Genomic DNA, 12,576 nt, shown 5'->3' on the forward strand with positions numbered 1-12,576 from the left:
GTCCCAGGTTCGATTCCGATCAAGGGCATGTACCTTGGTTGCGGGCACATCCTCAGTGGGGGGTGTGCAAGAGACAGCTGGTCGGTGTTTCTCTCTCATCGATGTTTCTAGCTCTCTATCCCTCTCCCTTCCTCTCTATAAAAAATCAATAAATATATATAAAAAAATAAGAATTATCTAATTTTATCCTCATACCAACAGGCAAAAGATGGCTACCCACACTTGATGGGTGAGAGAAATGAGGCCCCGCAGCTCCCACAGGCAGTTGGGGCAGAGGGGGATGCAGCCAGGGCTGTGCTGTCTTAGGCCATTCATGGGTGTGTGGTCAGTCAGTAGGCCAAGAGCAGGGCTTTGCAGGGGGAGTGGGTGCCAGCTGCCCTCCCTTCTCTGAGAAATGGGAGGAGGATGCCCTCCTTGGGGTGAACTGAAACAATATTGAGGTCTGGTTAGTGCCCACAGACCCGCACTGTTGGGGTTGGGGTACTGCCCCCACATAGGGGTCACACAGGGAACGTAATCTGGCCCCAACTTCCTGGCCAGAAGTCTCAACCAGGAAGTACCCATGCTGGGCCTGGCAGCCAGGATCTGGGAGGGAAGTGGGTTTTGTGCAGCCCTTCCCTCCTCACACTGGGCCTGGGGGTCCTAGGTGTGTGATAGGGGTGACACAGCACAGAGTATAATAATCAGGTAACAAAAACTGCAGCCATGCCAAAACCGGTTTGGCTCAGTTAATAGACCGTTGGCCTGTGGACTGAGGGGTCCCAGGTTCGATTCCAGTCAAGGGCATGTACCTTGGTTGCAGGCACATCCCCAGTGAGGGTGTGTGTGTGTGTGTGTGTGTGTGTGTGTGTGCAGGAGGCAGCTGATCGATGTTTCTCTCTCACCGATGTTTCTAACTCTCTTTCTCTCCCTTCCTCTCTGAGAAAAATCAATAAAGTATATATATTTTTTTAAAATCAGGTTTCCTAGATGTTGGAGCTGAAAAAAAAAAAAAAAATGGCAGCCATATGGAGGGGCCTTGGGTGCACAAGGGCATGTGGCTGGCTGGAGGTGACAGTGACAAACCTCTGTGTCCAAGTTTTCCCACGCCTCCCTCGGAAGGGTTCTGCCCAGACAAAGCCTGACCGTGTGGATGATCTGAAGAAAGGGCTGTCCAGGGACAAGCCACCGGAATTAAACAAGAAACTGCCTTTTAAAATGAAGAAACTATGAACTTACACGTCTAATTATTACAGAAGGAACAAATGTTGACTGTTGAAATAATTTTAACTGAAAACAAAAAGCATTTACCTTCCCTCTCCCCACTCTAGTCTACCCACGAGGGAAAACCGCTGTCAACATCAGAATCTGACGCCCCTAGAGAGGCTGGGCCGAGGGCTACACACTGATCCAGGGCCCACCGCCGGACCAACCTCAGCTGGTTCCCCTCTTATCGAGGCTGCGAGGAGGATACAGGACCTGGTGCTACAGATGAGGAAGCTGAGGTGGGAGAGGGGACAGTCACACTACCTATCCTCACTGGCTGCAGACGCTCCCCCTCACCAGAGGAGGCCTTTGGTCCCTCCCTGCTCGGAAGAAAGAGCGGCCCGGAGCAGGGTGGGGCCCTTTGAGGTCTGACAGAACAGTCTTGGCCTAATAAAGGCCTGCTCAGTTCAAGCTGCTCATCCCAATGTTGTTTATGACGCCTCCACCCAAACAGACTCGAGAGTTTTGTTTTTTTCTAATGTAAACATTTATTTAAAAAGTACTACGGAGGAGAGATGTGGATTCAAAAAACAGAGTCATATACAGAAACAAAATGTACTGGACCAAAAAATGAGAGAGAGAGAACCCATAGGCACTGGAGAGGGAGGGGAGTGGAAAACTATTTACATGTCATTTATGAAAGAGCAAGTCATTTATGAAAGAGTTGTATACCAAAGTATAAATGTGAAGTATAGTGGCACGTCATGTGAAGGAAGCTTTCTGGGAACAGGAGTTGCCGGAAGGCATGAACCTAATGAGATCACCCACGGGAGGACAAGGACTGCCGGCATCTGTATACAAATGGGCCTGACCACCAATCATAGCCTTCAGATTCTCTCTCTAAACCCCCTCTTCCCAGGAGATAGAGAAACCTTTAGGTTATTTTTGTCTCACTGCCTTGAAGAAAAAGATTAACAATCACTTCCTTTTGTTCAGAAATGTACCAAGTTTCTGAGACTTGCACCTATTCTCGTTTATATGAGAACTATCCAGCCTGGGCCGGGTGGATCAGTTAGAGTGTCATCCCAATACGTGAAGGTTAAGGGCTTAATCTGGTCAGGGCACATGTAAAACACAACCGATGAATTCATAAATAAGTGGAAGATCAAATCAATGTCTCTGTCTCCCAAGAATGAAAATAATAAAACTTTGGTCTCTGGGAACTCATCTCAGCTGCACCCCCACACTGTGATCCCTTGAAGGGCACGAAGCCCCAACTAGGAAACTCTTTTGCCAAATATTCCAGCGCAAATTGGGTACCAACACTGCTCCCTGGGGAGCACAGGAGTCAGCAGGGTGAGGAGAAGCTGTCGGGCTAGTGCAGTCTGCTCTGGCACCTGGGAGGTACCCCAAACTGCTCCGGGAGGTCCCAGCAGCCCTCCCGTGGCAGATTTGCTGCATGGGGAGCTGGCCCACCAGCCCAGGAGATTGAGGTATACACCCAGAAAACCTGGGATGTGTTTACTCCAGGCCCCTGCCCTGTGAGTGTTTCCCCCCCACCCCCATGGGTGTGGCCTTGGGGAAGCCACCTGAGGACAGAGTAGGGAGGCAGCAGGTGTCAGCAGGTTCTGATGGGACATGCTGCTATGGTGGTCTTGAGCTCGGGCCCAGAGGCCAGAGCACACAGGGCCCTCTGGACAGTGCTACAACCATGAATGGCCCCGGGGCTTCTCCTTTAGGGGGCCCCCTTTAGCTCCACGTGGTCTTTGATGGCTGCTGATGCTGTGAGGGATGCAGCCAGCTGTAGGAATTCCCGACCAGTGGGAGCCCTTCTGCTTCTGTGAGGTAGAGAAGAGGGCCGTCTCCATCATTTCCTGGGCTCTGAGCACTTCCAAAGGGTCTACAATGAGTTTCAGGACACTCAGAGTTAGTGCAAAGTAGTCAAAGTGGTGTGTGAGTGTGGGTGTGTGTGCTCCAGTGATGGGGGCGGGGTCGACAACACTAATCACATGCTAAGTGTTGTCTGTGACCCCATGTTTCCCGGCCATGCTGCCTTGCCCCTCATTGCTCATTTGATAGGATAGCAGCCCTAGACTTATTTTATTTTACTTACTCACTAGAGACCGGGTGTATGAAATCCGTGCACACAGGGGGCAGGAGGAAGGACAGTGGGGGGATCCCTCAGCCCAGCCTGCACCCTCTCACAATCTGGGACTGCTGGCTTCTAACTGCTCGCCTGCCTACCTGATCGCCCCTAACCACTTTGCCTGCCTGCCTGATCTCCCCTAACTTCTCTGCCTGCCTGCCTGATCTCCCCTAACTTCTCTGCCTGCCTGCCTGATCTCCCCTAACTACCTCTGCCTTGGCCCCCGCCGCAGCAGCTTCATCCAGAAGGACTCTGGAATGATGTCATTTGGAAGGTCATTTGGCTGTCTGGTCTAATTAGCATGTTATGCTTTTATTGTTATAAATTTTTTGCAGCCCTGGTCTTAAAGGGTACACTGGACTCCCTCATCTGGGGCTTGGTAGTTAACTCTCTGGTAAACCCCAGAATCCTTTACTCCCAGGAATTGGAGACCATCTGCCCTGACATGCCTGAAACCTCCCTGTGCCTAGAGCTATGTTTATATGTGCAGTTCCTGGGAAGGCAGGCTGACGGAGGCTCTGAGAGGGCCTAACTCCCAGTTTCCAAGGCCAGTCTCATGGGGCTGGGGGGCAGGCCAGAGAAAATCTGGGGGAAGAGGTCTTTGTTTCCAGTTGTCACTAAATGGAGATAATCCCACCCAACTTTCTTGAGTGCTGACCACATGCCAGCCCCGTGCTAATAATCTTCACACTCCATCTCACTGCATGCTCACAGTAGTGATAACAGTGGTTAGTACATTCTACGGAACAGAGGGCTGAGTTTCCTTCCGTTCCCACAGCTCAACGGCACCCTTTCTGGGCCCGGAGCTTTGTCCTTAACCCCTCCCAGTGCTTCTCAAAGTGTGTGATTCTGGGGCTTGGGGCTCTCAGGAAGGCATCCCTGACCTCGCCCAGACCAAGTGAATCAGGAGCTAGCGTGTTAGCCTGTGAGGCCCACATTTCTAGGCCCCCTCGCAAGTTCCTGATGTTACACTTTTTAGCTGAAATAACTGCCAGCTCAGGAGCTGGTCAGAGGAGGGAGCGAGCAGGGAAGGTGCTCCCTGCTGGGTTTACACGTGTCCAGTTTGTGGGAGCAGGAGGAGGCTGGGGTCCCGGCATTCATGGTTCCTCCCTGCCGACAGTTCCCTCCTTCCCTGTGGACATCCTGCAATCAGATGAGAGGGGCCTGGGGGACCTCTGAGTGGGAGGGAATTGAGGGTGACAGGATTTAGTGAGGGGCCCAGGAAGGCAAGTGGGAGCCAGGGAGGTCCAACATCAGGTTAGACTTGTGTTCTTTTTCAGAAGGAAGGACCTACAGAAGGTTTCGAGCAGAATGGCTGCGTTGGGGATTCAGGAAAACTGGGCTGTGGGAGCAGACTGGAGGGAGAAGGGAGCTCCTGCAGTAATTCTGGGAGGACCGAGGACCTGGACTCCGGCTGGAGGACCGCAAGGGAGAAGGATGGAGACTGCTGTCCTGGGGCCGGGGATGGAGGAAGAGAAAAGAGGCTGGTGTGAAGCCTGGGAGGCAGGAGGGAACCCTTGGAGTCTCATTGACTCCCGAGGGGCCAGTGGGATGTCCTTGGAGGCTCCTCTGAAATGTGGGGTAGGAGGCGGTGGGCTGGAGGGACACCCGAGTAAGGAATTACGCTAAAAGTCAGCACGTTTTGTTGTAGGGCAGCGGACAACGTGTGAGACCCACATCACCCAGACTTCGTCTCTCTGAAAAGCGGGTTGTTGTGAGGTTCGGAGAGATAAAGGTGCTCCTGGAAGCCCCTGTCAAACGCTTGGGAACACAATGATGTGGTTAAGGTGGGTGTGTGGGTGGCCCCAGAAAAGGGTGTCTGGAATCAGAGGAGGGGCGGGCGGGCTGCGGGGAGAGGAGGGGGGCGGCCCTGCCCTCTGGTGGCGGTCCTGGACCGGGCACCCCGGCCACCGCCAGGCGGGGCGGCGGGGCGGGCTGTGGGGCCGGCCGCCCACGGTTGTCCATTCTGCCAGTCCGCTCTCTCCTGGCGCCGCAGCTGCTGGTCTGGTGCGCTCCCGCCGCTGGAGCTCACGGCCGCCGACGGCATGGTAGGTGAGCGGGATGCCGGGGCGGGCAAGAGCGCTGTGGATGGACTGGCGTGGGGCGTGGGCAAGAAGAGGCGGGAGGGGCGCGGACTGAGTCCTCCCGGTGGTAGAGGTCTGAGGGTCCGGTTGGGGCGCCCCATTTCCGAGGGACTCGAGGGTGATTTGTCTTGTTGAGGCCGCGCCGCGCCACGGGGCGACCCTCCCCAGGGTGCAGGGAGCCTCCCTGGATGCTGGGTCTGCGCTGCGCTGGTCCAGCTCATCCCCCGCCTCCCGCCCAGCCGGGTAGCCGAGGCAGAGGCTGCGCTTGAGTTGGATGAAAACGCGCCAGGATCCCAAGATGCGGGGATTATGTGTGGGAGGGGTAGGGAGGCTGGGGGATTTTATTTGGGGAGGAGGAAGATACTCTGATTAAGAGTGTCTGGGGGACCCTATGACCCAGTTTACTACCTCACTGGAGTAAAAATAAATAAATAAATAAAAAAGAAGAAGAAGAGAACAGAGAAAGGAAAGGAAAGGAGAGGAGAGGGAGAGGAGAGGGAGAGGAAAAGGGGAGAAGAGAGGAGAGGAAGGAAGAAGGATGCTTGGGTCTGGGAGAGCAAACCACCTGGAAAAGGAAGCAGTTGAAAGGTGGTTGCGTGGGTATGTGGGCTACCTGAGGCCCCAAGCCCAGGACTGAAGAGAGGAATGGGGCTGAAGGAATAGGGAGAAGGTCCGGGAACCAGCCTGAAAATCCAGTTGCTGGCGGGGAGGGTTGATGGTGGGGTGGGCTTGGAGAGCAGGCTCCGGAGGACAGTCTGGGGGACTGCCTTCCCTTTCCATGTGGGGAGCAGGGTCATGTTACTGGGCACTGAAACAGAGCACCCAGAATGTACCAGGTGCACTCCTGAGAACTTTGTGTAGACTCATTTAATCTTCACAGAAACTATAAGGTAGGCTCTAATGACATCCCCATTTCACAGATGAGGACACTAAGGCACAGTAAGGGGAGGTAACATTTGATCCCAGGACAGTTGTCTAACACCATGGCCTTGGTTCTTAATCACTGTATATGGTGGACTGGCAGAGATGGGCAGTCCCAGAGAGGAGAGGGAACCCTAGAACTGGCAGTGCTAAGAGTGTCAAATATGTCAACTTCTAATCGTTTAGGTGATGGAAAACAGAAATAAGAATGAACTTTTGGCTATGGCCAGCATTGCTCAGTGGTTAGAATGTCAGCCTATTCACTGGAGGGTCTCAGATTCGATTTTCAGTCAAGAGCAGGTACCTAGGTTGCAGGTTTGATCCCCACCACCCACTCCCACCCCAGTCAGGTGTGGGAGGCAACCAATCTCTCTCTCACTCTCTCTCTCTCCCCTCTCCCTTTCACTCTCTCTAAAAATCAATGGGAAAAATATCCTCACTCCTTCAGTGAGGATTACAATAAAGAACTAACTTTTGGATCAGCATTGCCATCTGTTAGCCCTGAGTCCTCTCAGTGACTTAGTGCCCTCTGTCACTCAGTCCCCTCAGTCAGATGCTGATAAACCTGACCCGTCCATGTGTCAGGCAGGCCTTTTTCATGGATTAAACTCTCTCAATCCTCCTAATAAGGAAACAGCTGCAGAGAGGTTACCAGAAAATTGGTCACACAGCCCGGGACTGGGGAGGCTGGATTTGAACCCAAGCAGTTGCCTACTGAGTCCTTGTTCTTCAAGACCATGTGATACCCGCACATTGCCCATTTTACAGATGCCCAAACTGAGTACCTGTCTCATAGTCTGTGGCTTGAAAGGGGAGAGATTCAAGGGAAAATTGCCGATGGCAAAGCCCATGCTCAAAAGGATTCATCATTTAGTCAAGGTTTCAATAGATTGAGACATTTCAAATTGAAGTCCACTTTTTATCTTTTGTAAAAATATGTTTATTGATTTTAGAAAGAGAGGAACATCAACCAGTTGCCTTCCGTACACATCCCAACAGGAATCAAATCCACAACCTGGGTATGTGCCCTGTGATTGGGAATCAAACCGGCGGGGCATGGAACAACTCTCAACCAACTGAGCCACACCAGCTAGGGCTTTATCATTTTGAAGATGTACTTTTATTTATTTGATTTTTATTAATCCTCACCCAAGGTTATTTTTTCCATTTATTTATTTATTTTTTATTTACTTATTTTTTATTTTTTAAGAGAGAGAGTGGAAGAAAGGGGGAGAGACACAGAGAGAAACATTGATGTGAGAGAGACACATCAATTGCTTGCCTCGGGGATCGAGTCTGCAACAGAGATACGTGCCCTTGACCGGAATTGAACCTGAGACCTTTCAGTCCGTGGGTGATGCTCTAACTGCTGAGCCAAACCGGCTAGGGTAAGATGTACATTTTTACATCTCTGAAGTTGTAATGCATCTTACAATGGAAGACAGACTTCTTTCTCAGCAGTACATAAATGATGGCATCTTTGGTTTAATGAATTACAACAGAGCCAGGGTTCCCTAAGTGACTTTTCTGAGTGTCTCTGTATTCTGTCCCACAGGTTCCTTTCTGCCTCAATTGTTCCATCTTCCCTGGAGACGTGTCCCCCAGGGGTGCAAGGAGCCCGGTGCCCTGCAATGGCAGTGGGGCGGGGAAGCCCTTTGAACCTGAGGATTTGAACCTGACTGATCAGGAGCTGAGACTCAAGTATCTGGGGCCCCAGACGACGGATCTGTTACTACCCATTTGTGTCACGTACCTGTTGATCTTTGTGGTGGGCACCGTGGGCAACGGGCTAACCTGCATGGTCATCCTTTGCTACAAGGCTATGCGCACGCCCACCCACTACTACCTCTTCAGCCTGGCCATATCGGACCTGCTGGTGCTGCTCCTAGGCATGCCCCTGGAGCTCTATGAGAAATGGAGTAACTACCCCTTCGTGCTGGGCACTGGTGGCTGCTACTTCCGCACACTGCTCTTTGAGACAGTCTGCCTGGCCTCTGTGCTCAATGTCACCGCCCTGAGTGTGGAGCGCTACATGGCCGTGGTGCACCCACTGCAGGCCAGGTCTGTGATGACCCAAGCCCATGTTCGCCGGGTGCTCGGGGCTATCTGGAGCCTTGCTGTGCTCTGCTCTCTGCCCAACACCAGCCTGCATGGCATCGAGCAGCTGGATGTGCCCTGCCGGGGTATAGTGCCCGACTCAGCTATGTGTAAGGTGGTCAGCTCAACGGCCTCCTACAACCTACTCATGCTGATCACAGCTCTGCTCTTCTTCTGCCTGCCCATGGCCATCATCAGCGTGCTCTACCTGCTCATCGGGCTGCAGCTGCGGAGTGAGAAGCTGCTGCTGCTCAGGCAGGGGAGCAAGAGCAGGGTCCGGCAACTACAGGATAAGGGTCGGATGCAGGTGACCAAGATGCTGTGTAAGTGTTGCTGCTGGGAACGGGGGCGGATGGAGATGGTGGGTATGAGTCTGGGGCTTCCAGGGCCTGGAAGGAGGGGCTGCATCTGAGTTTATGAGGGTAAGGCTTGGAATCACATACCCCTCTGAGTGCGTGTACGCACAGGTGCACATACACAAGTGCATGCATGCTTACTGTTTTAGAAACTAACACCAAAGGCAAATGCTAATGGTTTCTGGCAGGATCAGCTACATCATTTGCAGGGCGTGGTACAAAATGAAAATTCAGGTTTCTTCTTTTTTTTTTTTTAAAATATATTTTATTGATTTTGTACAGAGAGGAAGGGAGAGAGTTAGAGAGTTAGAAACATCGATGAGAGAGAGTCATCGATCAGCTGCCTCTTGCACACCCCCTACTGGGGATATGCCCGCAACCAAGGTACATGCCCTTGACCGGAATCGAACCCGGGACCTTTCAGTCCCCAAGCCGACGCTCTATCCATTGAGCCAAACCGGTTTCGGCAAAATTCAGGTTTCTTGTTAAAAAAGTAAGATGGTCAGGACAGCAACAGTAGAGCATTAAATCATTTTAAACTCAGGCCCTGTGCAAATGCACAGGTGGCACACACATGAAGCCAGCCCTGGATCTTGGGCCCAAGCCACAGACAGGGCAGGCAACATGGCTGGGCTCCAGGATAACAGAGTTGTTCATGTCATCTGGACCATCCAGGTCTCTCATCTTGGCTCCTAAACACATCTTGGCTCTGTCCTTTCCTACGTCACTGGAAAGCATGGCCATAGGCTTTCCTGAGGAACTGTTCTCTTTCCTTAGTGGCTATTGAAAAGTTCCAGGGAAGGATTGGCCCATCCTCAGGCCAGAATGATGGGCTGCTGAAGTGACTACCCCCACAGAACCATATGGCGGGATCTGGGAAGATCTGCATATGCAAGATGATGAATTTCTTCCATCTATGTTTGCAGTTCCCTGGGGACCACACGGGTGATCATTGTCTAAAAGAGGATTGTCAGGATGGGTATTTGTGAGAGTCAGAGCATAGGAGAATCAGGGCAGAAGTGTGGACTGGGGCCAGCCAAGGCATGCAGCTGGGTTGAGATTCTAGATGTTACTCTAGACTTGGTTCTTTTGCAAAAAACAGTGGCCTTGGGGAAGCAAAACAAACTGATACTAAGACAGTCATTGATTTCCAGCCCATCTCATCCCACCTTGCAGGGCCTGAATCACGCAGGTGGGGTGAGCTAGGGTAGCACAAGCTGGTCAAAGCCATGGGATCACAGCTGAGGACTGCCCCGTTCCCAGAGAGAAGCCCCTCTCCCCCCGCCCTGGGTGTGGTGTTCCAGAGTGTGGTGCCACTTGCCATCCCCTGGAGTTCCTTGCTTGCTTCCCAGCTCTGCACTGTGAAGCCTGTACTACAGACCAACTGGCCCCTGCCCACCCTTCACCCCCACTCCTGCCTCAGTTTCCTCCAGATCACAGGGTCCAGGTCTGAGTCTGCTCAGCTGGGATGGTTTTCACCCTGGGCAGGAGGGTGGGAAGATGTTTTCTTAAAGCCACCTTGGTTGCTGGCCTGGGATTCTGGCTTTCTTCTCTCCTTCCATCCCTCCCTTCTCCACCTTCACTTTCTGAAGGCCTACTAAACAGCAGGCTGTGTGCTGGGGACAGTGAAATCTGAGATTACAAGCAAAACCACACTGGGCTGACACTACAGGGGAAAGATAGTCAGCTAAACAAACACAAGAAATAAGAATAAAAAATCAAGGCAGCCCTAGCTGGTTTTGCTCAGTGGATAGAGTGTCCGCAGCATCGGCTTGTGGACTGAAGGGTCTGGGGTTCAATTCTGGTCAAGGGCACATGGCCCGGTTGTGGGCTTGATCCCCAGTAGGGGGCGTGCAGGAGGCAGCCAATCAATGACTATCTCTTATCATTTATGTTTCTTTCTCTCTCTCTCCCCCATTTCCTTCTTCTCTGAAATTAATTTAAAAAAATATTTAAAAAAAAAAATCAAGGCAGACCAGGGGACAGAGACCCAAGAAGATCATGGCTGGTTAAGACTAGGGCTGGAAGGAAGCTGGGGAGAAAGAGTGAAGACTTGGTCCACTTGTCCTGTGTTTTGCTGGATGGTGGGGGATGGGACCTCAAGTAACGGCAGTTAGTACAGGGCAGGATATACAGCTGGGCCTTGGAGAGCTGGTGGCTGGGGCTGGGAAGGCTCTGGGGCAAGGCAGACAAGAGAGGTGTTTGTGTTTATCTTGCCTTTCACCTCCATCTATTGCTGTCTGAGCATGAGCCCCATTCTTCTGCTTCTCTCTGCTTCCTCATTAGTAAGCATTGTCCAGGATGGGCCTTAGCCGCACACTCTGCATCACGCTGGGGCTTTGTGTCCAGAGCTTATAGTCACCTCGTTCCAAGCTCCATGGTGAGATAGTCAGGCTGAGCCAGACTCAAGTGTCCATGCCTGGCCCAGTGGCCTGTGCCCAGGGGCAGGGCACATACCCTCTGCCCACTCAGTGACAGTAGTGAGAGCAGCCTCTCTGATAGGGGTGTGGCCAGGGCAGGCAAACTTCCAGATGGACAGTGGCATGGGTAGCCTGTGGAATAGGAGGGGAGGGGAGAATGAGCAGACCCAGACTCCCTTCTCTGCCCCCACAGTTGTGCTGGTCCTGGTGTTTGGCATCTGCTGGGCCCCGTTCCATATTGACCGTCTCATGTGGAGCTTCGTGTCGGACTGGACCGACTACCTGAAGCAGGCCTATGCATACGTATACGTCATCTCCGGCGTCTTCTTCTACCTCAGCTCAGCTGTCAACCCCGTGCTCTACAGCCTCATGTCCAGCCGCTTCCAGGACACCTTCCGGGAGGCCCTGTGCTTGGGAAGCCGGTGCCGTGGCCACCGACGACGTCACAGCTCCCGCAGCCTCAGCAGGGTGACCACGGGCAGCACCCTGTGTGACATGGGCTATCTAGGCAGCAGGGCTCACCCTCTGGCTGAGAACTATGGCCCTGAGGGACAGCAAGAGACTGACCCCTCCCTCTATAGCGGGGCCTCAGAGCAGCTTCACCTGGAGGCACCAGAGGGCCACCTGCAGTCACACCTGCCCTCCTCTTCGGCGATGTCTTCATGCCCAGTCCCCGCTGCAGGCACCTCAGTGACTTCTGCCCCCACCATGTCCTAGAAGGGGTATAAGATTACCCTCTAGGCCCCGAGGCCTCCACGTAAAGTCCTTCCCTGCAGGAACATCACAGTCAGTGAACTGGCACAGCACACCTTCATTTGGGGACAGCCACCCTCCTGCCAGTTTCCAAAATGTTTCCCCAAGGCTCTACCTTTCCTCCCATTTTCTGTCCCTTTCTCGCTCATGGCCTGCGCTGGGACCCTCCTCCTACCTGACCCCTCCCTGGCCCAGTCAGCTTATTCTGCTCTGGGATCTCCACTAGTGGCACTGTAGGGTGGCAGGAATCCAGGCGACCTGCTTCCAGCCTTGGCCCTGTCGCCACCTTTGCTATGTGGCATCAAGCATATCACCTCACCTTTCCAGGCCTTGATCCCCTGCCTGCAAAATGAAAGGGGCCCCGATGTTCTAAGTGCCACCCTCTGCCTCTTCAGCTGCATTTTCTGCGAGTGTGCGTAAGTCACTGCTGTAGTGAAACCCACTGACACCCTCAGATTACCAAGGCGGAAATTACAGTCTCCAGTACACCCTCACCACCCCACCCCTCTGCCTCCCTGATCTCCCTACGCACCACCTCCCATGCCCCCTTCTGGTTGCACAACAATGTGAACATGCTCAAACAATATTCAACTGTATGATTAAATGGTTAAGAT

At 52.8% G+C, this 12,576-nt stretch overlaps 1 protein-coding gene across 1 annotated transcript in view; it reads left to right on the forward strand.

Moving 5' to 3' along the window:
- The window catches only part of NMUR1 (neuromedin U receptor 1), a gene marked incomplete at its 5' end in the record, with an annotated part of 35,579 nt that extends 23,003 nt beyond the window's left edge, over window positions 1-12,576 (forward strand). The window contains 2 exons of the mRNA XM_084893122.1: window positions 7,892-8,756; window positions 11,403-12,576. Coding sequence (XP_084749248.1) covers window positions 7,892-8,756; window positions 11,403-11,926 — 1,389 coding nt within the window. The 3' untranslated portion in view covers window positions 11,927-12,576. The remainder of the gene's footprint in view (window positions 1-7,891; window positions 8,757-11,402) is intronic.

Source organism: Pipistrellus hanaki (genome assembly GCF_964339955.1).
Source record: "Pipistrellus hanaki genome assembly, chromosome: 8".
In the NCBI taxonomy this organism is placed as follows: domain Eukaryota; kingdom Metazoa; phylum Chordata; class Mammalia; order Chiroptera; family Vespertilionidae; genus Pipistrellus; species Pipistrellus hanaki.